Source organism: Setaria italica, unplaced genomic scaffold (assembly GCF_000263155.2).
Source record: "Setaria italica strain Yugu1 unplaced genomic scaffold, Setaria_italica_v2.0 scaffold_12, whole genome shotgun sequence".
Taxonomy (NCBI): Eukaryota; Viridiplantae; Streptophyta; class Magnoliopsida; order Poales; family Poaceae; genus Setaria; species Setaria italica.
Window position 1 is genome coordinate 87,709 of NW_014576736.1, and position 24,706 is coordinate 112,414.

At 43.3% G+C, this 24,706-nt stretch overlaps 3 protein-coding genes across 3 annotated transcripts; 1 reads left to right on the forward strand and 2 right to left on the reverse strand.

Annotated features, from left to right (window-relative positions):
• Positions 1 to 955: 955 nt before the first annotated feature.
• Positions 956 to 4,128, reverse strand: LOC111256050 (cytochrome c oxidase subunit 3). Its single transcript, XM_022823632.1, has one exon. It carries the CDS (start codon positions 2,612 to 2,614, stop codon positions 1,772 to 1,774), a length of 843 nt encoding a protein of 280 aa, XP_022679367.1. The 5' UTR covers positions 2,615 to 4,128; the 3' UTR covers positions 956 to 1,771.
• Positions 4,129 to 13,703: 9,575 nt separating this feature from the next.
• On the reverse strand, positions 13,704 to 16,379 carry LOC111256051. Its single transcript, XM_022823633.1, has one exon. It carries the CDS (start codon positions 15,431 to 15,433, stop codon positions 14,039 to 14,041), a length of 1,395 nt encoding a protein of 464 aa, XP_022679368.1. The 5' UTR covers positions 15,434 to 16,379; the 3' UTR covers positions 13,704 to 14,038.
• Positions 16,380 to 17,865: 1,486 nt separating this feature from the next.
• Positions 17,866 to 20,166, forward strand: LOC111256052 (NADH-ubiquinone oxidoreductase chain 6). Its single transcript, XM_022823634.1, has one exon. It carries the CDS (start codon positions 19,025 to 19,027, stop codon positions 19,934 to 19,936), a length of 912 nt encoding a protein of 303 aa, XP_022679369.1. The 5' UTR covers positions 17,866 to 19,024; the 3' UTR covers positions 19,937 to 20,166.
• Positions 20,167 to 24,706: the final 4,540 nt, after the last annotated feature.

The following is a 24,706-nucleotide window of genomic DNA, read 5'->3' on the forward strand; positions in this document are numbered from 1 at the left end:
TGGCAACTGATCAAAAGCTATTCCTCTTAGCCCTAGTAGCCCTAGCTATCTAATGCATACTTTCCAACGGGCCCCGGCCTGGCAAATCACTGGCACATGACTGGAAATTGAGTTAGTTAGAGAGCATTAATTACATCACAAATTCCACCTAGGGATTCCTCTATAAAAAGATTACTCTACTGAACATCTGCAACACATTCCACAGCTTTAGTGCACTTTGGTCTCGAAACTGTTGACTAGGCATTGTCTCGATGAACTATTGATCGCAGACTACTTGTTGTGAATTCACAATTGAATCGCTTCTAGTATGAGAATTTGGTTTTCTCTCACTTTCCGGTTGTAATAGAAGGTTCATTGGCTCGTATCCTGGTTGAGAAGAAGCAGTTTTCAAGCTTGACTTGATTGGTCAAGAAGACAATAGGGTAGGGTTTGAACTCGCTTGTTTCGGAGCCCAAGGATTCTACTCACTCGCTACACGCTTGCTGGTTTCGAACTAATGTCGGATCACTCGTGGTTTTCTTTTTTCGGGTTTATCTCCTCACATGTTGGAGCAACAGGTAGATTTACATATCTGATACCTCTGCTCCTTCCCTTGGGGCTAGTACTCCAACTGAAACTGAAACAGGTGAACTTTCAGCAGCATCTCCTTCAACTGTAGCTCTTCCTGGAACAGCATCCCCAGGGACCGGTTTAACTGCATTTGATCGCTTCAGGCTTGGATATATGGTCTCCAAACCGATAAAAATCGTCATAATGATTTGTGCATCATCAAAACGAGAAGAGGAAGCTCGGGATTCGCGGTTTTCATACCGCTGGTCACGCCTACCATCACGCCTGAAATCTCGATCTCGGCGGAAGGTTGGCTACGGCTGGCTTGGTCGAGCAGCCATTAAACTAGCTCCCAAAAAGAGAGAAAGAGATTCGGATAGGATGATAGTTCTCCCCAAGGAAGAAGACAGCTCAAACACCCCTAGCTTCTGGCTCTTCTAGTACTTCCTCCTTCCCTGAAAGGTAGGCATGCGGACTAGAGCAGTTAGGTCAGCTCGCAAGGCTCATAACCTTGGGGTTACGGGTTCGATTCCTACTACCCGCTCCATATTCCTTCTTTATGATATATGTATCATCCATTTGTATATGGTATATGGATTGATTTTTCTTTCCTAAAAGAGTTTCGGTCTAACAGTTTTTTCTTTTTTCTCTTAGAGAGTCCTTCTGAACTCGTCATGAATTGGATTTGAACCAATATCTCATTGAGACTTCTCCTTTTAGTCGATCATGACGGGGGGATTCCTACTACAGGATCCCGGCGCCCCTCCCACCTTTACATGGAATATTTGCCAGCCCTACCCATCAAATGGAATCCAATCCAGTAGAGTAGTAAGGTAAGGTGAGAAGCCGGGAAAATAGATCGGATCAACCGGAAAATCATCTTAAAAAGAATCGCATTTGACAGTTTCTGCCCGGACGATTCCATCAAATAAATAAAAAAAAAGTTAAGAGGAAAACGCATAACCAGAAGAAAAAGATATCGTGATGTAAAATGATCATGGGGACACATTGTTTTTAGGACCGACAATTTCCTGCACAGTGCCTGTAGTGATTTCAGAATTCGGCAACTTCGCCTACTAAAAGATCAGTTACAAGAGCACAATGCTTTTTGTGGCTTCCTGCTCGTCAGAGAAACCACGCTGCCGGGGTGATCCAGTTACCCTGAGAAGTTCTCTTTGTCTTCGAGCTTTCATTCCTCAATCCACTTATTCGTTCCCTTCTTTCATATACCTCCCCACCAATAGATAGAGACAAATGGGAATAACCGAACCACGTCTACAAAATGCCAGTACCATGCAGCTGCTTCAAAGCCAACGTGATGCTTCTTGGTCAGATGACCAAGATATTGGCGAATACCACATACGATCAAGAAAAGAGTACCTATAATCACATGAAAACCATGAAAGCCAGTTGCTAAGAAAAAGGTAGAACCATAAATACTATCCGAAATAGTGGAGGGTGCTTGGTAATATTCCATTCCTTGAAAGCCAGTGGATACTAGAGCCAGTGAAACGGTTGCTACTAAAGCGTAAACTGCTCGTTTTTCCTTCCCCGCGAGTATAGCATGATGAGCCCAAGTTACGGCAGCTCCGGATGAAGGGAGAATAGGGGTATTAAGAAGAGGGATTTCCCAAGGATCTAAGACCCCAATCCCTTTTGGGGGCCAAATACCTCCGATCTCTACCGTAGGTGCCAAAGAAGAATGAGAAGAAGCCCAAAAAAAAGCAAAAAGGAACATAACCTCCGAGACTATGAAGAGAATAGAACCATATCGAGGTCCTAATTGTACAGCTTTTGTATGATGCCCTTCCAACGTGGATTCACGTAGAACATCCCGCCACCATACGAACATGGTATAAAGGAGAAATATTAGGCCCAAACTGAGAAGTGTTGCACCCCCTTGAAATGAGTGCATGTACATCACACCTCCTACAGTGGTTGCCAAAGCTCCGAGTGAACCCGAAATAGGCCATGGACTTGGATCTACCAAATGATAAGAATGCCTCTGAGATTCAATCATAAACCACTTTGCCCCGGTTGTATGTAAACCCCCCTTCACCCCCATCCCCTAAAGTGGTAAAGAAGGAGGCTCTTCTTTGTCTCATTAGGACAAACAAATAGGAAGGGATAGTTCTTTCATTGCATTGATAGAAGTGAGACTATCAAAAGATCTCTCTATTTTTTAGAGAAAAGAGTTGGCGTGGGTTCTACCAACGAAACGAAGAAGTTTTTGATTGGTCTTTTTCATGCGGAAAGATAGTATGTAAGAAAAGAAGAACTAGCGTCTCTTTTTCTTATCTTCTTTTTCCAGAAATTTCTGGAACCCCTCTTTATTGAGACGCCTTTTAGAAATGGAATAGCCATCATCTTCCATTTCCGAATCCTGGGGGGAGGCAGGATTCTTTTTACAAATCCCACAAGTAATCAAATGAAGAACTTCAATTGCAATCCGTTTCAACATCGGGTGGGTAACAACATCTTTTCAGCTCTGCTCACAAAACAAAAGAGAAAGGAGACTGATCTTGACGTCGGCGTTGGTTTTTCCAACGAAAAACAAGAACATTCGAACACGAACACGAACACGAACTTCCATGACAAGACAAAATGCTAGCTTCCCAGTACAGTAACGCATACACTTCCGCGTTTGTCCCATTGACGAGGGCCAATGAGACTATTCTACGCGTTTTCTGAGAAGCAACACTCACCTACATTTGACCTGACTTTGATAGTCAAACGATGTAGAGGAACGGGCGTACCTGGAATCACGTTTCCTTGACCTCACTTCGTTTCTCATCTCATCAACCACTACGATAATCTTAGGATAGAGGGAAGGGGCGAGACCTTGATTTTAACCTATTGAGACGAGGTAGCCCATTATGATATATAAGGTGAGTCATTGATTTAGTTACACACCCTCTTCTCTGACAAGAGAGAGTCTTCGGCAGCAGCAGTACTTTAGTACGATCGAACAACGGGGAGATTTCTCTCTTGCTTGGGTTCCGTACGGTCTAACGAAGCAAGCGTGATGCTTATCTGATGTCAGGTAAAATTCTTACTATGACATTGAGAACAGGAGGTGGAATAGTCAGAGTGGGAATAAGCATAGCATAATTCTAGAAAATCCATTTTATCGAGTAGTTGGATCATATCTTCACTTTCCTATCTAGCTTTGGTAGCAGGAGTACGTGTCCAACGGCTGGTAAGACCCCGTCTTTTATGTGAAAAGCGAAGAAGGAAAGCATGCTCAAAGAAGGAAAGCTCAAGGTCTAGCTGAAATTCCAGAGCCACTGCGAGCACTAAGTACAAAGCAAGACATACAGGTCTCATCTGATCCTTATGGGAAAAGTAGCCTGGGGATTGATTAAACACTCGGGAAATATTCGAATAAGTTATTTATTCATGTAGCTTATAATAAGTAATTTCTGTAGATAAGTGATTTATTTTAGAGTAGCAGGAGAAGAAACTAGATAGTAGCTGGAGAAGAAAGATACCTCATATCTTCGGCAAACATGATCGCTATGGATAGACATGGATAAGCATCTCTAACGATCTTATAGTAAGTAATTCGTCGACTGGATAAGTAAAGGAAAGGTAATTCTTCGACTGGATGGAAATTCGTGTTGAACTTCAAGGCTGCCGCTTGACCTTACTGCTATACCGCTTAGCGCCTGCCCACAGCCTGCTATACAGCCTACTGTTTGACTACTTTGGCTTGCCCTACTGTAGTGTATTACATATAATATTCCCGCCCTGTTGGCTTGCCCAACTACGGCAGGCTTGACCTACTAGAGTCTCGCTCGAGAAAAGGTTGCTAAAGGTCGTTGTATGCTCTAGTGTGCTAAGTTGGTGATTGCCTTCCAACTAATGGGTTGTGGAGTGCTAGGTACGCTAAACAAGAAAATGCAATTCCTTGTTTAGCATCTAGTTGAGTGGGTGCTTGCCAATGGATGGTTCTTCTTTCCCTTCCGATACATAAAAACGATTTCTTTGCCTTCTCACTAGTGGTCTCAATCCTTGACTCGTATCTCATATTAGGTGCCCTACTTCTTTTTATATCTAGGAACAAGCGTCGGAGTCAATATCCAAGTAGCAGCGGAAGCTGTCCAGCCGAAAGACAGATCTGACAAAGCCGGTGAGGGGGGCAAGTGTTCTTCGGACTCATTCCAATTGAGTGCCAAGATGCGCCTGGAGCATAGCGCTGGGGTGCGAGAACGAGTAGTTCTGGTCCCACCCAGAAGAGTGCACTGATAGCCTATCTATCAATCTTCTCCAGCCAATGACATAAGATAGGGAATCTTTCTGATTGGTCTAATTGAGAGGAAAGACAGCGTAAGTGTTCTCGATCCTCACAACAGACTTGGAAAGAGATGGATTACTTAGTCCAGTGTGATGTGGTCAAGTGCGGGCAGACCGCGTGAACCACTGTCTCTTGTTAAAGCGCTGTAGAACGCTACTGGGATAAAGGGGGATGACCTTATCCCTCTTATCTCCTATCTCCGGAAAACGCCCATATTTGCAAAAAAGGGGCAATGATTGTTCATTGCGTTGGTATTCCTAGAGGATTTCCTCTGTCCCCTATCTTGATGAACCAGAAGTGAGAAGGGGTAGGTGAATTAAGGGGTTCTTATGTGTCGCCATCAATTGGATCTATTCTACCCAGTAGACCTTTGCAAAGAAGAAGAAATGAGGATCTACTAGCCGATCACGAAATAAGCTCACTCGTGGTCCCTACTGCTTATGGGACAGTGATCGAATCAGTTCAACTGGTAGATGAAATGGGAATTTATATGGAAGCGCACGAGGGGAAGCAAAGACGGGGCGAAGGGATTACGGACCGGGCTTTCGATACGCTGGATTTGATACCTTCTGATATTGCACTAGAAATGGAATAGAGGAGGAAGAGGCTAGGTAGGCTGTAGTAGCGCATGCTGGAAAGCTAGTCAAGGTTGTTCGACAAAGCACATTAGCAAAGGTAGTTATTTCAGTAACTTTATCTGGTTTCAATCCTTCCGTTACGAGATATCCTTTCGTACAACGGTAAGGTTTTCCTCGGCTACCCCTATGCCCATATGGGGCAAACAAAACAACAACGGTTTCCTTTTACGGCACTGCGAAATCCGAATACCAGCTACTATACCCTTTTTAAAAATACTAGCTTTCCCTTTTGCCTCCCCTTCACGGGTAAGATATTTTCTATTCCCAGGACTAGTACGCGTACGCTATTGATATTCCTTGCGCAAGAGCTATTCCTATCCTTTCATCCAAAGCTTCCTGTCGGTTCCCGGGATTCAAAGCATCGGCAAAGAACATTCTATAGTTTGATTCGGATTCGTCTGCATCTGGGGCCGAAGAGAAAGAGGTTTTTTCCTTTGCTTCGGGTTCGGTACACGGCTAATCCCTACTCCTTATTGGGCAAGGGAACTACAGCGGCATGATATCCGTAGCGATTCCTACTCCTAGCACTAGCGATAAACAAATCTAATTAAAAGAAATCCTAATCTCCAAAGCCCGGCTTCCCTAAAACCAATACGAGTACGAGCGCTAGCCCTTTTGGGAACAACAACGGCTTCCTATTGAAAATCCAGCTAGTTCGAATAGCCGAGGACAGGATTGATCATTTTATTTATATATATGGGAAAGTAGTAAATTGCATTTTCCCTAAGGTCACCAATTGCAAAAAAGTTAGTTTCATATATAGGCCAAATCAATGCAATGTGCGACGGGCGCCTAGCTTCGGGTTAAGCACTAGGGCAGTTCGGGTCTTCCGTGAAGAGATTTAGCTGCTCCTCTCCTATTGGAGGTGCGGTTCCTTATCGTTCAAATCAATCAAAAGATCAGGGAATGGAATATGCTTCCTACGCTAGAGAAATGCTATTCCTAGACCTATCGCTATCCCCTTTAGGAGAGCTATCCCTTTTACGAGCTAGAGCGTAGCGATTCGTACTCCTTTTTGGGGAAGGTAAATGTAAAAAGGTCCAATCCTCCAGGGCAAAGGTATCTTTTCTTTCCGAAAGAACAATCCTAATCGCATATCCAAACCAAAGAAGATGATATTTATTTGAGAAAGCGCATTCTATTATCGTATTGCGACACTGCTCCTATCCCTAACGCTTGCTCTGTTGACTTCATTCCTTGTCGGTGTTGCGAGCCCCTACTAATAATCGAAAGGACTGAGGCAACTTACTTGTCCCTTTCTAGTAGGATTTGTTGTCTTCGTGGAAAAGTCAAATAAAGGCGCGCAGCGGAAGCCCCAAGTATATAAGCTGGGAAAGTTGCATATATATATTGAAGTAAGGGCTTGTCAATCCTTCATAGCCTTCAAAAATTAGTTGTTTTGGGAAGGGCAAATTGCTTAAAAAAATAGAATTTCGGAATAAACAAGGATCAAGTTTGATCATGTGGCTGTACTGTGCTTATCGTTAAGCTTTGAGAGGTCAGTTAGTAGTTCCTGGCAAGAAAAGCAATCTACTTCTTTCTACATTCCCCCTTTTGCTACGGGAACGAATAGTTAGCTCTGTTTGGACAGCAGGAACGAAACAACTAGTTGGATAGTGCTAGTCTTTTCCAGCTATCTATTTCTTTCTTTCAACGTGGACAACCAGGAATGCCTAGCTCACTTACTTCTTTGTGGCTTTCGCCTAGCTCTCCTTTCTTCCATATGGGCTACCTACTTATGGACTAGTAGTTTGTAGGCTAAGTGAACGGGTAGCTACTGGTTGATAAGGAATTAGTTCCAGCTATCGTAGAAAGAATGGGGCAGTAAATTTATATTAAAGCATGGGAAAGTACATAGGTATAATGCATGGGCCCTTACGACATATATGAGCAGTGCTCGTCAAGAATACAGTACTACCAGTCTTGTCCATGGAACGATACGCAGGTGTTGATTCCTTTATTGTTCTCTATTACCTAGCCATACACACTCCTTTCTCCTATTACTCGCTAAACACACTCCTTTCTTTCCTATGCAAGTATCATTCCAGATGCATGGATTAGCATACATATAAGAAATCTCTTACTTAAATACTGAGATTGCCCTTCTTCGTATATCGATTTGGGAAGTGTTCCAGAACTAAATGAATACTCCTGCTGCTAGTAGGTGGAAAACAGGGTCAATTGTGGTTATGTTGATCCATCTGCTTCGGGTGCTTTTGCTAATGAATCTTTTCCTTCTTCGTTCTGATACGACCCATGCCATGGATATGATCAATGTAAAGATTTGATTTTCTAGTTGTATACCACATCATTAGATGAACGATATGAGGCAGTTGCCAATTGCACTCTTGTTGCTTGTAAAAGTTCATTCAAATCGAGAGTTTTAACGATTGGGACATAGCCGAGATACGCTAAGGTTGAGGCAAGCTTCCTGAACCTTTTCCTTCACACAGTGATGAGGTAGTCGAATTCCTATATGTCGATAACTTGTGTAAAAGCTCTTGTAGAAGTAAGAGTCCCTCTGAGATCTTTCGTTAGCCCGAACGAACACTCTTCCTCTGAGATAGAATCAAATAAGTGACAAATGAATGGTAACACATGGTACCTATCCGTGGTCGGGAAATGCTTTGTGCCCTGTGTCCTTGCTTTGATTGAATTGACGGATGGTAGCTACTACCCGGCTTTCCCTCGAGGAACTAATCCACCGAGAGTCGTGCGTTCCCGTGATTCCAATGATTACTACTGCCCCTCCTCTATCCAATACCGAGAAAGAGTTCGCCTTTGAATTGATTGCAAAATGGTAGCGGCTGCTAGCACAGGCAAGTGTGAGCCGGAGAAGCCAAGAACTTACCTAACCCTTGAGTACCTCCTTCCCGGATGAATGAGCAAATCAATCACGAGTGGGGAAGGCCTACCTCCATCAATAAAATGTAACACTTTTCTGGAAGCTACGACTACCAAATCTGGTCCAGCATACAACTAGCCTGCACCCGACACCCAACTTATCTGAATCTCCTTGTCCATATCATTCCTACTGACGGCTTTGGAAAACCCTAGTCAGAGTGAGGCATATTCCTAATCAGGGTTTATCCTTGCTAACCGAGGCATATTCCTTTTCGATCGATAGATCATCGATCTTCTGCGTCTCTATTTCTTGTTTCACTGGCAGGAGGGGATGAAGAGTAGAGGTGAGGTCCCTGGACAGCAATTGGATATGCTTAGCACCCTTTAGCGCTCTCTGGCTCGCTACAACACTTCCTCCCCCTTCGGTCGAGTTGCTTTCATGCCCTCTGCTTGATTTCCTACTTCCTTTCAATGAGGCTTCATAGCCGTATTTACCAGCCCCCAATGTGAAAAAGTTGGGCAAGCCTTATTTAGTTAGATAAGGCCTGGCGCTTTGAAGTAGTAGTTAAGGCGAGAAAAGGAAAGCTTCCTACTGAACTGAGCCAATCTCTCTCCTTTTGTCTAGTTAGCCGGTTCAGATTGCAGCTTCCTATTTTCCTATTATTGTTTCTCTTCCATCGAGAAGCCATTCTTCATAAGTCAATAACTGGGAGCCAGTGTCATTAAGTGGCCTATCAGAATACAGGTAGCAACCATACGCACTTGGCTGATAAATCCTGCTCATAAGCCAGGTCTGTGTGCCGAGTACAGCCGTTGCCTCAGGGGAAGCGAACAAAGTCATTGGAATAGTTTATTTATAGGGGTGGGTCCTTCTCTTATCATTTCAAGATCGATCATCTCGAGTCTCGGGCTGAATAACCTACTCTTCCTCCGATCTGTAAAGATGAATTTCCATACCTTGTTCTTATATGAGTTTCATGAGTACGATCTAGACTATACTTATTTTCTCAGGTTTTTTTCGCATAGCGAGTAGAGGAATAGTTTCTAGTTTTGGAACCACCTGAACAGGAATCGCTGATCCACCTTCACTTGTTTCCTCTGGCTTCGATTCTTTTATTGTATAGTATAGTGGACGACTTAGGAGCTTTAAAGCCGCACTGACCCTCGTGAAGAGCTGGGGCCCACCTACTATAGATTATAGATGGGCCTCGTTCCTTTATAATACGATCTAGCTTGTGAATAAAAAATCCATCATCCTCAAATTATGATAACTGCCTTCTAGCCGCAGCCGGAGCTACTTCTAATCCGGAATCCAAAGGAGTCGAGCTTTTCGTACTACCATCGCCCGGGCATCGCTTTCTTCCCACTGCTTTCGTCCAGTTTTATTGCTCCTCCTCTCAACTTATTGTTCTTGTGAATACCGTACGTAGTAGTTCTTGTGAATATCAATCTAGGCGTAGGGCTAGGCTGGCTTGCAAGATTCGCTTCGTGCCGTTGGCAAAACACTGGTATATGCTTCGCCCTTCTCTTCCTTGAAGTTTAAGGGGAGAAAGATACCGTCTTCTAAACTGAGGAGAGTTATGTATCGCCATAGCTTATCTGCTGCCTTGTTTTACGAATCTGACTTCACCCGAAAGAACAAAACAATAAGAAGTCAATGGGTTTGGTTTCTGACCGCACTTCTCTACAGGCATCCCATCCGTCCTCTTCCTCCAGCAGCTCAAGGTACGCACAGGAAACCACATCTTGAACCACGGAATTCGCCGTGATAGGTTTCTTCTTCCGCTCGGTACTCATCTACCTAATCTTCTAGAAGCTTGTGCTTTTATAAGGGAAAACCAACATCACGTAAGATGAGGCCTATCCACACTGTAACGGCAAGTGCTAATGCCATAGAGCGGTATTCATCCTCAGAGCTTGACCTGCATAACCTTTTTCCAGGTGCAAGAACAAGACCAGCTGAATGCGAGATTGCTAAAAATGACTCGATAGAATGCTAATTGAGGCCTATCCTTCCCGAAAGCGTCGGCTAGTTCTATTCTATTCTATTCTATTCTATTCTAACTTGACTGACTTCCTCTAAAAGAAGAGTTAACACGGTCGAAGCTCAAACCCTTTCTGCTTTGACCGCTTGTATCTCCATGGTTTTTCCAATGCGGATAAACAACTATCGCTTGAGGTAAAAGAGAATGCCATAACTTCACCATTCTCGAATCCATCCTTGCCTCGCTCTAACAACTTTATCTGGAGATAGTCCTACTTTCTTTAATTCTGGAAGATACCGACGAAGATACCGACATGGAACTGAACTTCACTTTCTATACGATAATAGCGATTTTCTTTTATGATCAACAGGTCTAGGTACTCTCGCTTGATTCATTCCACTAGGTTCTACGAACTTAGGAACTCCGAACTCATGCTTTATTGAATTCCGTAGAACAAACACAAACTACTTTAAGTGCGGGGCTGCCTCGAGAATAGCCAACTTCTCATTCAAAGTATGCTGTTTCTATTTTATCTAGCCCAAAAAGAGCTTTTTCAAAGCATACTCTTTTCTTATGAGCTCCATGGGTCCGATATCCACAAGCGAACCATTTTTATTACTTCTTATCAACTAGACCCTTCGGGGACGCCAGTGCCTTTTTCAAAATCCGATTTAGCGGTTTCAAGTTCGGAAGGTGGATCTGACGAAACAACTTTCAGTGCCTTTCGGTTCGGTTCTTTTGGTTCAAAACTAGCGCCAACGGATAAAGAATTCGATGCCCCTGGATTTACGGATGGACCTACTTATCATTCCAAGTAAGGGGGAAGCAAAAGTTCAGAGATGGGATGCCGATCTGAAACCAGCTATCTTTCCACTTCTATCGCTTCCTAATAGGGCTGGGTTGTGGGATGAATAATCGTATCCCCCTGAGGTTTCAAAGCTCTTTAACAGAGCTGTACAAAGGAAGTCTGCACCTTCCCACTTATCCGGACAAGGCAACAACTGCTTTTCGTGCTGACCCAGAGGAGCATGCACGGGAGTCGACCGGACCAGAACCGCTTTCTTTCCGGCCGAAGTACCGCTTTAAGAATACAGTAGTGGAAGCCCTGTGAAGACTTCTTCTCGATCAAAACTCGTAGAGAAATCAGAACAGTTGAAGGAAGGGACACCCCTGATAATTGAATTCACTTTATTTTCTTCCGAAAAGGGTGAGAAATTTCGAATCAACTCTTATCTTGCCCGAAGGGTTTTTCCACCCACTTTCCCGGTTGACTGAGCAATAAGGAAACGTTTCACTGGACAGCACCTAGACCCGCAACTAGTAGCGAGCTTCCATTCGTATCTGGTGGTAGCCTGCGCGCAAGTCAAGCTTACAGAATTCCTGCCGGGGCGCCTTCTTTCTTATGCCAGCCAAGTAGCAATCTGAAAACCAATCAATCTTCCTTACACTACGACAATTCACTTGAACTACCAACATCATGAGTGACCCAGGCCGGCCGTATATGCGTCATTTCTCCTCATCCTTGTCTCTACTTGTTAATTGCTCGCAGCCCGTAGTGGGCCTTGAGTAGGATTTAAGCACGGGTTTCGAACCGTCTACTTTTCCTTATCCTTATGGGAATTTAAGAGAGAGATCACTCCACTGAGTAACCGAGAGAGAAGATTCAGGCAACTCGGCGATTGAAGAAAGTGACTACTTTCGCTCATAGCTGGATAGAACTAGTACGAAAAGAGACCTAAAAAAAGAGCCTTTCCCAAGCTAAATGCTATTTTCTCTTTTTTCTTTCTGCTAAAGGTATCAGTAGTTTTAGATCACAGGAGGCGGTTCAAGCTAAAAGACAACTATGCGATTCAGGATTCAGGCAAGTATGCCGTACCCTATTCAAAATAGAGGCAACGAACCACCAATCCATTACGATGCCAGCAAAGAAAACCAACGCTTAAGACGCTATTGGAGACTCGCGTAGCTATTATTCGAAGCTTATTAATTTCTTTACTGCGTTCAAGGCATGACCGCGTGATAGGTGTCCTTTTCCCCCTACTCAAGAAGTAGAGTTACATGTGAGTTCCGATCGTGTCGTGATATGACAAACAAATCTTACTTTTTCTTTCCCAAGCTGGCGCCTCTGGACCGATAGGAAGATCGATGACCCGCATCCTACAACTTCAAAGAAGTATTTGTATCACACCCGAGCAATGGACCGGGGAAGGAGTTTCATTCATTTACGGAGTTTGGAAGCGAGGACGATCCAGGATCGACTGCTATCTGAAGAAGTGGAGTGGAATGGATCTGATTACCCATTGGCGTCTGCATTGACGCTTCTGACTAGCCCTACTCTGTGTCTTTTGCGTTTCCTTATTCATGTACTCATGTCTATTTCTATTTGTATGATACTGATATTGCAATCGATCTATCCCTTGGTCCTGCCAATCGAATTGTTAAGTATGTTTTTTCCCTTTCGAGAAATGGTGACAGTACCAAATGCCGAATTAGCGGCTGTACCAAATGGTCAATGCCTCTGGGGTTCCCCTTCTCTTCAGCTCTCTCCGGTTTCACCGATGTGTTGTGGCATGAAAAACTGTGTACATGCACGCTTAGACGCCCTTGCTTAAGGCATTCATCTATACTCTCCCCCGGGGGTTGTTAAGCGAGCTATTCCTTCAATAATGCTTGATCCATCCTTTAGGGCCCCTAGAATCTTATTAATCCATGGCTCACAAGGTATTGCTGACCCTATACTAATAGCATGCGGCTGGTCATATGCCTCTAGGATTTGATAACACCTATATTTGCCTATATCTAGAAATGTAATATCTATAAAAATAACTCTAGGTTAATTCCCATCAGAGTGTGTGTAAGGCTTTCTGGGTTGAGGTACTAGAAGGCTATATATATCCCTTTTGGGTGTCAATTCGGAGGAGAAAACCATTTCAATTAATATATGACATTGAATTCATATCTGTGAAAATGATAAGCATGGGATTGAGCAGGATAGAGTTGGCCTTGCTAGAAGCCTACTTTCTTTAGAGAAAAGAGCTTATAACTCGCTTTTACTACCTCATGCGTATAATCTATCGCGAGCCTACTCAAACAGAGGGAAATCGACATTTCTTTAATAGAAAGAAGCTTATCCTGATGTGGAGTCTAGTGCTGAAAATAAACAGAAAGGTACCAGCCCCAGGTTTCCGCCCATCAATCCAGAGCTCAAGACAACCGCGATACTTAAATCGCTCAAATAGCCACCTTAGACGGACACAGCCATTAGAAGAAGAAACTGAAACTCGATGGAGTACCCTAAACCAGAGATCCTCGACAAAGAAAGTCTCGATTCGAGGAACGGAATACAGGTCCATGATAGAACACAGACCGGTAAGAGAAAAGAAAGTAAGCATAGTCTTCATTGAACCGGAAGAACAATTTGATTTTCCGTCAACAAAGTAACGCTGTGCAAACTCATCTGATCCCTGTTTGGGACTTCTTCTTCATGTCACGAGCCGGAATCGAACCGGCGCTTTCCAGATGCATGGTCCGGATAGAAACCTTTCTGATCGCGACTTTGGTGACACAGTTCAGTCGGCGAGAAAAGCCTTCCTACGTCTGCGGGCCGGTCGGCCACCCAATCCTGCTCTTCAAATGAATCACTTAAGTCCCCAACCTATCTATGAGACCCCCATCCCAACCATTCTTTCTTCTAAATCATTTAGCTCCCCCAGTCTTCGAAATCATTAAGCTCTCCTCCCCCAGTAATTAAAGAATTCGGAATTCAATTGCTGGGGATTTGCCCCAATGTCTTGGAGAAATTGCTGTAATTCTTCAATTGAACTTAAGTCTAACTCTAAATCTTTAATCATTAATTCTGCTACCCTTGTTATATTCGGTGAATACAGATACCCGGTGTTCCGCATCCAGGGACTAGAGCGGATGATGTACCTCCGGTATTCTTGCTGAAGAACTTCGCGGATTTCAGTCAACAATGCCTGTTGCTCGACCTCCTGCTGGACAGGAAGGAATTCAGGCGTCGGCTGATTCACGGAAGGCTCCCCGGAAGAAGCACGAGCACTCGTCGTGTCCATCAGTGCATCCATCGGTGCCTCCTGCTCAACAGGATGGAATTCAGGCGTCGGCTGATTCACAGAAGGCTCCCCGGAGGAAGCACTAGCACTCGTCGTGTCCATCAGTGCATCCACCAGTGTATTTGTGGTGTATCCCGAACTCCCGGGCGGATGAGCCATTACAATATCCCCCCCTGTCGCAGCAGCTGCGGATTCCACACAAAAAAAAAGACTTAGTATGAAAAAAAAAAGACTTAGTATGCTCGTGGGTATCCGGCAAAATAAACATAATAATCCTAGTGGAACCCGGGGAAGGAGAAGGAGGATTTTCATCCAAAATAAATGGATAAAGGTAGCCTTGTATTTATACTTATTCCCAGAGGCAGAGGCGTAGTGCTTCCTACCCCCAGACCCTGCCGTACTAAAAGCTCGTGCTCCAGCCCCCTGAATTGCTGTTATTCTTGGCCGTTCAAGAATCACTGTTTTCGTGATCGAATGACGAAATAGATATATGAACTGTATAGTATCATTTGCTGGGATGGGATAAGTGATTCTTTTATAGGATTCCCATGGGATCGTAGAATCAAGTAAGGATGCAATCGGTATTTGTGATCGATTAGCTTCCAGTATGACCGATGACTTTCTATCTGGATTCGGAATAACCACACAATCAGGTTGTTGGTTCAACCCAAAATGGATTTTCTTCTTTCTTGAACGGAATTTCTTAGGATTAGCATAAGAATTGGTCAAAAAAGCCCCGATCTTCCATTGAGAATCATTGATACAGCTCCCCATTTTTTCCATTATCGAATATATCATTTTTTCCATTATCAAATATATAAATAAATGATTAGTCTTTAAAAAGAAGGAATGGCCTTTTTTACGAATGAGAGATCCTATAAAATGAAGAGCGCTTCGTAAACAAATCAGTGTCTTGTCTGAATCGAGAATAGCAATTCCATTTCTGGAACCACGGGTATAGACTTTTAAATGGTGAGCAGCTACCCGACGGCCGAGATGTGCATTCGTACAAAGTAATTTTGTACAGACAGTTGAAAGGATTGTCATTTCCGGTTTTCGTTTCCGGAAATACAGGTGGTAAGTTAGAAATGAAAATAGGTTAGCAGCTGATCTTCTAACCACTCAGCAATCAGACCGGCAGGAATCAGTACCTATCCCTTACGGGAATCGAACCCGTGTCTTCGACATGAAAAGACGAGATCTTGAACCGCTAGACGAAAGGGACAACACTTTAGTACTTACTATAGTACTATATATTATATTGATATTGGGTCACTGAACACTGTCCAATACCGGTTTCGGAAGGTTCAAATGCATGTTCCCAATCTTTGATTCTCGTCTCGTTTCACTTGCATTTTCTTTCGTTCAGTCTCGCTCTCGTTCATGAGTGGAATCGAACCACTTACTCCGTTTGGATTTACAGTCCAAAGGGCCCAGGCCCAGCGAACGAAAGAGGATTTACAGTCCCACGCCCACTGCCCTGCAAGAACCATTTTCTTGCTTGATTTTTATACGATTTTTTGAGCAACTAGCGCGAAAGCCGTTGCGCTAACGCGCATTCTCCACCACACCATTTCTATACGCATTTTCAGAGGAGCAACATGAGACTTGATTTCCTCCATCTCTGAATACGAGTTCAGCTCCGGCACCTATTGATTTAGCTCCTTCTAACATGTCGAGTCGAGACTTGACATTGTTTCACGCTTTTCCATCGCTACTCTCTTTCCAGGATTTCTCGTTGATTTGATTCCTGCGCTGCGATCCATGGTTGAATAATAAACCCAGCGGCTTTCTCAATTCTAAATGCTAGTTCGCGTCACTCACATATGCCCAACCAACTGAGCTAACTTGCAGTTTTCCTGTCTTCGAGCAATGATGTGAGACATACCAGTTTCCCTTACTAGAGCCGAGCGGTTGCCAGGCCCGCGTCCTTCCCCAATTGGCAGGCACGATTGCAGTCCCATAAGGTCCTTGACCCCTACCTTTTCAGAGATTCATGGAATCATCACTATATTAAGTACGCATTTATCGCTTCCGTTAAAAACAAGGAAATGCAACGAAAAAATAGGACGATTACGGAACTTTTTCTGTTGATTTCCCCAACTTTTCCCGCATTTATTCGTTTACTTTTTCGTATCACTAATTCAGGAAAGTCCCTCTGTGGAGTGCCCGACTGATGTTCTCCGTTTTACGGATCCAAAAGTGGGTAACGCATTGCGATCTCTAGATTTTATGGCTGATGCTGATAATATGCCCGCTGCAGAAGCGAAACCTGTTGCCATCGTCATTTCAATCACAATTAAGTTGGTAGGCGCTTAATAACTCGTAGGGGGTCACCCCTTCTATAGACTACAGTGCTAGCTTCCGTCCCTCTAACTATTGACAATTGAATCTGTCTCGATTATTTGAAGAGAAAGATTGCTATTGTTGTTGTGTAAGGAAGTAGGATATCTCCAATCGATCTATCTTAGCTGGGATATTGAAATAAATGATTAGATAGGGCACCACCCTCAAAACAGAGATTGGAGGCGGAATCCGCCGCATTGAACTAAAATACCACTGGTCTACTACTTCACAATCCCTCCCTCTTCTAGTTAGCTTCTCTAGTACATCATCCATCTCTGCATCCGGGCTCGCCTTCACTCGGTCAAGGGGTTCCCCTTTACCTCCTTCCGGGTTGATGAAAGCAAAGAAATCAATGGAATTGACCTTTGCCGAGGAACTACTGCATATGAACAGCTAGGGATCGGAATACTACAACCGTACCGGCTATCCCGGGCAGGTGATAGGAACAGTCTAAGGGGCTAGGTTTGAATCGTTAGTACTAGTAGGAATCGCATCGCTATCCCTTCTCTGCTTTGCCGAGGCCGTATGTATCGTACCGAAGTAGGTATTGAATTTCTCAAGGAAGCGGATAGGTTTTAGTTGCAAAAAGAAGGAGTCCTCCCGCCAAAGGCAAGACTTTCTCTCGAGAGTCAGAGCTTCGAGACGACTTTCGCAGATGTTCAATCTTGCGAGGCGTATGAGCAAGATTTTGAGTACTCTCCCGACCTGTTAGAGGCCACCCTAATAAGCAGAGATTGCCGGGAAAACGTTGCTCAACAAGAAGATCTCCGTAACCAACTCGAAAAAGGATACCCTGGCATAACAAGTGGTGATCTCTGTACTAGAATAGAAGCCCTGCTAATTGTGAAGAACCCACAGCCGGGAGCGTTAGCAACTGGATTTTCCCACACTCCGTTATACCCTCCCTTGGGGGATGGCTTGGTGCTAATGTAGGACTTTCGGAGACCTTCCGCTTGCTGTTTTGGTCCAGCCTGAGTTGCCATAACTTCTACTGTGATTTAGTTTGGAGCGGTCTTGCTCTTGTTGTTCCGTTGTTGCGCGTCCTATTCTGGTGCATTTCTCTCCTAACCTGTAGAGTGGCCTAATGGTTTAATCCTTTCCAGCTGTACTCTTTAACCAGGACTACCCGGACCCGATGTTGGGCGGTCTTTCAGTGGTGCCTTTTCAAGGCAAGGCGGTAACCAAATGTCGATCGTTCTACACTAGCTGTATAAGGGCGGGAAGACTGACGGAGTAGAAGGTTCGGTTCGCTATTTGCTACTGTCTAATCTAGTGCGCTTGCTTACTTTCTTGGAAGTCTACTCTAGTGCGCTGAGCTGCTTCTCCTTCCAATTCCGCTCGCCCCGGTCCTTGATCGAAGGTCTGGTATCCGCACCGACGCGACTACTAATTCAAAGGCATGCTCTACCTCGCACCTGACCAGCAAAATGACGTATAGTAACGTCATAGCTGTGACCCGAACCACAGTGCTCATCAAAGATGGTAGTGCCTTCTGCATTGCGCTAAATGATAAAGCCTATTTATTCCTATGTCTTTCTTGGTAAAAAACCACCTGCGATTTCAGATAAGTCTTTCTGCTTAGAGCAAGAAGCGGAACTAAGGTGACACCTAGAAAAATGAAGGAAGTCATTTCTTATTTTTTTCATAAGAATACCGACCTAGCTTCAATTGCTTCAGTTGGAGCTGCTGTCGGTATTGGGATCCTATTCGTTTTCGCACTCCACAGATGGAGTGTTCCTTCACTCGCCCAGGAACCCATTCCCCGTCGCGTCTGGGAATATGGCGAAGAGCTCGGCATTTTTCTTCCAAATGAGAATGTCGACTCCTCGAATGCCAATCGATATCTCGAGGAAATTGCGCATGTCCTCGAATTTCGATTTTTTGATCAACAAGCCATTGAATCACTTCCAGGGGGGGGGGCACTCCTGGGTGGAGCTTGCGAGGACTGTAATTTCAAGGACGATCAGTCCGGATTTGACCGATATCGACATTCTCGCCTACGCCTATTGCATATTAATGGAGAAGGGGCAATCCAATGAGATAATGACAGAAGCCCTGAAAATCCTGCTGCTATGGCTGCAAGGGTTATCCATTTCATAGGCGAGGGTGGGGGAGAAGCAAGCCGAACCTCTGATCGACCCGGACACGTCCAAAATTCTCGGCGTCGAGAGAAAGACGAGATTCAGTAAGTAATTCAGTGAGTGCTTTCTTTTATAAGAAGAGCGTCGGCTTGGACTTGGAAGAAGAAAATGAAATACGAACAACCGCGCTGGTCGTAATAGATCGACTTGAATGCGTCTTCTTGCTCCAGCATTCAAGTTCCATTTCAAGGAAGGACGACGTACCATGATACTTTCTGTTTTGTCGAGCCCTGCTTTGGTCTCTGGTTTGATGGTTGTACGTGCTAAAAATCCGGTACATTCCGTTTTGTTTCCCATCCTAGTCTTTTGCGACACTTCTGGTTTACTTATTTTGTTAGGTCTCGACTTCTCCGCTATGATCTTCCCAGTAGTTCATATAGGAGCTATTGCCGTTTCATTCCTATTCGTGGTTATGATGTTCAATATTCAAATAGCGGAGATTCACGAAGAAGTATTGCGCTATTTACCAGTGAGTGGTATTATTGGACTGATCTTTTGGTGGGAAATGTTCTTCATTTTAGATAATGAAACCATTCCATTACTACCAACCCACAGAAATACGACCTCTCTGAGATATACGGTTTATGCCGGAAAGGTACGAAGTTGGACTAATTTGGAAACATTGGGCAATTTACTTTATACCTACTATTCCGTCTGGTTTTTGGTTTCTAGTCTGATTTTATTAGTAGCTATGATTGGGGCTATAGTACTGACTATGCATAGGACTACAAAGGTGAAAAGACAGGATGTATTCCGACGAAATGCCTTGGATTCTAGGAGGACTATAATGAGGAGGACGACTATTCAGAACAGAAGGTGCTTCTCCTCCAAAGCGGAGGGATCGTCTTCCAATTCCAAAGATTCATTTAAAACCTTTATTTTCAAATCTGATTATAGGGATTTCCCTGGTTTGGTTGATAATATCGACGCACTTCTCGAAGTGCTCGAGCCTTGGGAAATCTTATTTTTTGTTCACACTTTCCCCAGAGACATTATTATCCTAAGCACCTTGTCACCGCTAGATATCAAAAATCTAATTGCGGTCGAGGCACCTCTAATGTAATCTTTGTCCAGAGGAAGGAGGACTTTCACAGAAAAACAAAAGCTGTATGCCAAAAAGAGCCAATGTGAATTTAGGTTCAAACTAATTGAGTACCTTGGACATGTAATCTCTGAGCAAGGAGTAGCCAAATAAAATAGCTTTGATGAAGAACTGGAAGACACCTAGAACAATCAGTGAGCTAAGGGGTTTCCTAGGTTTGACTAGGTATTATAGGAAATTAATCAGTAAAATTATGGGTTGATCAGCAAGCCTCTAACTTCACTACTTAAAATGGGTTTAAGGGAAGCTGATAAAGCTTTTGTAACTCTCAAAAACAGCAATGTGTAATGCTCCTGTACTGGCAATGCCTTATTTATCTAAACCCTTCTAGAAACTGATGCCTGTGAGGTTGGAATGGGTGCTGTACTTATGCAAGGAAGGAGACCCATAGCCTTCATATTTAATACTAAGAATAAGTACCTCTCCTCTCTACTTATGAAAAGTAATTTATAGCCTTGTTGACAGCAGTACAGAAGTGGATACTTTATTTGGTAGGGATGCCTTTTGTAATTAAAACAGACCCTGCCTCTCTCAAATACTTACTTGTACAAAGACTCCACCATTTACTGGTATGTTGAAAAGTTTAAATAAACTCTCCTTTTGATCTACCTTACTTACTGTTGATCTTATTGGGGCTTTAACCATGCCATCTGATAGTCCTTGGGTATTGAGTCGGATGGTTGGGAAAGAGTGAAGGCTTGAAATGTGGGAGCAAGATTGTCAAGAGAAGTTTCAAACCAAAAAAAAGGGATGTGAGGTGGAAGCACTTTTACCCTTCCGAAGGGCAATTGGGAGGTAAAGATCTGAAGGTTGAGGCTGATTGGTTCCTTGATACTGGGGCTTCTACTCACATTGTGGCAGATGTTAACAACCTCTCTGAAAATGTTCCTTATACAGGTACGGATCTTTTCAAGGTTGGGAATGATGCTCAGTTAGTTATTACGCACATTGGTACATCTATTCTTACCACCACAGCCATGCCTCTTACTCTCTCTAATGTCCTCTGTGTACCATAAATTACCAAAAATTGACTATCTTTCTCTATCCTCTCTGAATTCCGATCATTCACTTCAAGAAGCAGCTCTTCTATTAAATTAAATGAAATTAAATTAAGTAAATAAGGAAATCCCCTTTCGAAAATGAGGCAGCTGTTTCATTCGCACATCCAAACTTACCATCTCCACTACAACATCGCTATCAGTGGGTGCTTTAGAAAACATGATCGAGGAAAGAAAAGCGAAGCGCTGGCTGATTTGTACTCTTCAAAGGGATTCTTTGCTATCAAGCTAGAAAAGAGGAGTCAACATTCATAACACTTCTTCGGTCTCTAAGGTGAGTAGTAAGATTTGAATATATAGCTAACACATGCTTTTTTCCGATCATTCGGAAAGGTAATTGGAGCTTTTTGATTGACGATGGGAACCTTCTAAATAACATGCGTCATGTTAAACTGAGAACATGTCAAAGATTGTGCTTTTAAGCAATGTCTCTCTCCTTGATAACATCCACTATAACTATAACTATAGTAATAGTAAAAGTAAAGTAAGTAATAGTAAAAGTAAAGTAAGGCGCGCTGCTAAAGATAAGTCTAGTAGAAGAAATAGGCCGAGGACTAGGTTTCAGTATCAGAGATAGAAAGGTAAGTTAAAAACTCACTCTAGTAGTAATAAGTCAACTCCCTGATTCAAGATCGTACCAATCCGTAGGTTTCTTTAGTAAGGAAGTCAAGGAATAAGATCAATCAGAAGCAGCGAGATAAAGCACGGATATTGGAGTTGATGAGTATGAGTCAAAAGTAAGTAAGCTTACAGGCGGGCCATACCATATTTACGATTACTAGTTAAGGCTTTTCGCATTTCGCTTGGTTGAGTCTGATAACGCATTAGAAATTGTAAATTTGCAACTTATTATGGACCCAGCATTCTAGAGTCAAAGCTGTTTTGAGAGACAAGTAAAATAGAAAGCAAAACCAGCACAAGGCTTATCTCCTAAAGAAATAGATTTTGATCTGCAAATAAACAAACAGTTATCGCCATCGCCAAGCATTTCTTTGAATTCAAAGATAAAGCAAAGAAGAAACACACACCAGTACTGACTGCTACAGATCAGTGCCTTTTCCAAATGCCTAATTTACAACAGTATTACTTATAGCACCACTCAATCTAATCCATCACATGAGATAATTTATATGGTATGTACTAAGTACTAGTTGGCCTTAAAATTGAAAAAACACTTGTGGCAACACTGTAAATTATTGGGCCGGAATATCCTTGTTGTTCAAAATTGGGCATTTCAGTAGCGCACCAAAATCATCTTTTAATACATAGTACAAACCCTCCCAGTCACGACATTAGTTAATCAAACAGGACTATTGATAGGTTAGATTGAGTATTACAGATCACGTCGCTAAGAAATATTGCAATTTGACATGTGTGTCTATTTCGTTTCCCAGAAAAACCAATTAATGGGATAAAATACTTGTTCGGTGTAGAGCTATAACAGTGTGATTCTATAAGCTAAGCAGATGAGGCAACAAAGAACCTAACCGTCCTCTCTGATGGACTTCATCAGAAGATTCCTATGGTCTGATTTACCTTTCTTCTTTCCTTGCAACCTTGGATCGATATGGTTCATTCCTGGGCTATGCTCTTTCAACGGTTGACAGAAGAGGGGGACGGGCAAGGATGATCAGACTGCTTGGTTCGGTTCGTCAGAGGTATTAAAAAAACCTTCTTTTTGGTCTTTTCTTTCTTTTGTTTAGGATTGGCAAGAGGATGGCTGCCTCGGCTTCAAAGCTGTTAGAGAATGCGCTCTTATCACTACAGGGACGCGAGAAAAATTCCTCGAAGGTAGTATTGTATTAAAGGGATGGGGCATTACCGGTGTTAGCGACGAAGGGATTGTTTGCAAGAGAAGGTTGCCCTGTTAAGATACGAACAGGGGGCATGCCACGCATAATAGTAAAAAAAAGGGCAGAGAAGAGGATAGAGGGACAGAAGGAGCTGGAGGCCAACAAGGAATAGAAGAAGCTGTTCCACTCGTAGCTCTTCTTCTTTGTTTAAAGCTTCACTCACATTTCGGGAGCGGATGCAGCTCGAGCTAAAGATATGCCCCCAACTCTTGAACAGCTCTCACTTGCCTTGGCCGATAGCTTAGATGACCGACCGTTAGGCATGGTTACCAATGATTTAACGGTGGGCCTCTTGTTTGGTGAGCCAACCGGCTTCACCCGAGTCTGAAGGCCACAAAGAGGAGTCCCTGCTGGCGTTTGCACCACCTTTTGTGCCATTTGACCTGCGGGCAATGTCAGTCTTTTTCTTTGATAGAAAGAAGTAGTGCTTCAACCTGGTTTAGGACTTACCTCTTCAAAAGCTGGAGGAAGAGGCTTCAGTATCAGCTTACTACTTTATCTACTTGATGAAAGCAACAAAGAGACTTTGCTATACCATCATTTGCTTTGTTCATACTTTGACTGGTCCACTTAGGCAAGCCGGGTGAGGAATCTCCTCCGATCTCCATAGTGAAATCTTCGATTAACGAGTTGTCTTGGGCTTTGGGATGGCTTTTGGGCCTTCCTTTTCCTTTCCTTTCCTTTCCTTTCCTTTCCTTTCCTTTCCTTTCCTTATAGTAGATCATCTTTGTTTTCACTGAAGACCTACCTACTCTCTTGTCCTTTCCCACGTAGATCGAAAAGGTTGAATGTGCCGTAGCTCAAGAAAGAACGTGAGTCTTACTTACTTCGATTTCAATGCGGCATTCTTAAGGTCTCTTACAGAGAAGATTCTTGCCGGGCCCTTATCACTTCTGGTTCATCAAGATAGGCTGGATAGTGGCGCATCTCCATTTCTTCCATTCGCTGTCCAGAAAACTACTGCTTTCAAGCCTACGTGCGCAGGAGCGCACTTCCGTTTTCTACTTCTACGCCGGGTCGATGTTCAAAAAGAACCAAATATCATAGATTGTTCATGTCGTGAAAAAGAACTTGTCAACGTGATAGATAGACTTCGTCTTACAGAAAAGATAAGAAAAGCGAAGCGGGAAGGGTCCCAAAGAGCTTATTTTGGGCTCTGTTCCCGAGGCATACTCAGATAGATAGAGAGGTGTCAGGCTAGCTTTCAAACAATGTCAGCAGAAAACATCTATCTAAATTATCACACGTCCCCATTTTCTTGGTCTTTTTTCTTGCACCAGGCTTGCTTACCTAAGAAACAAGTAAAAAAATAGGATATGTTTTTAAACAGGCCTGCGTAAGGCACTTTCAAAAGCTTGATCCCACTCCCGGCTAAATAACCTTCTTTCTTTACTCTCGTTCACGTTTACGGTAGAGTCATTCTATCTCTATAAAGCAACTGCTTTACAACCTACTATGCCTAGAGCCTCATTTGAGTGTATGAAGCTGATTGGAAGGATGGGAGAGAACAATGAATGGTACTAGGCTTTCTACCAACGGTGAACCATAAATAGCAGAGATCGAGCCAGGTTAAACAGATCAAGGGAAATCGGAGCGAGAATTTCTTCTGGTGGGTGAAAGGGTCTATCTAAAACTTCAACCTCATAAACAAATCACAGTGTCAGGAAAAAGGCAGCACAAACTGAGCCGTACTATGTCCATTTGAAATTCTAGATAAGATTGGAACTTTGGCTTATAGATGGAAATAGCCTGTGGGATCGATGGTACATCCTGTTTTCCACGTGTCTCAATTAAAGAAGAAATAAGGCCAAAATGCGGTG

What these genes read in the sequence shown, in the direction of transcription:
- LOC111256051 (XM_022823633.1), bottom strand. Translation starts at nt 15,433, where the DNA reads ATGACAATCCTTTCAACTGTCTGTACAAAATTACTTTGTACGAATGCA.
- LOC111256050 (XM_022823632.1), bottom strand. Translation starts at nt 2,614, where the DNA reads ATGGGGGTGAAGGGGGGTTTACATACAACCGGGGCAAAGTGGTTTATG.
- LOC111256052 (XM_022823634.1), top strand. Translation starts at nt 19,025, where the DNA reads ATGCGTCTTCTTGCTCCAGCATTCAAGTTCCATTTCAAGGAAGGACGA.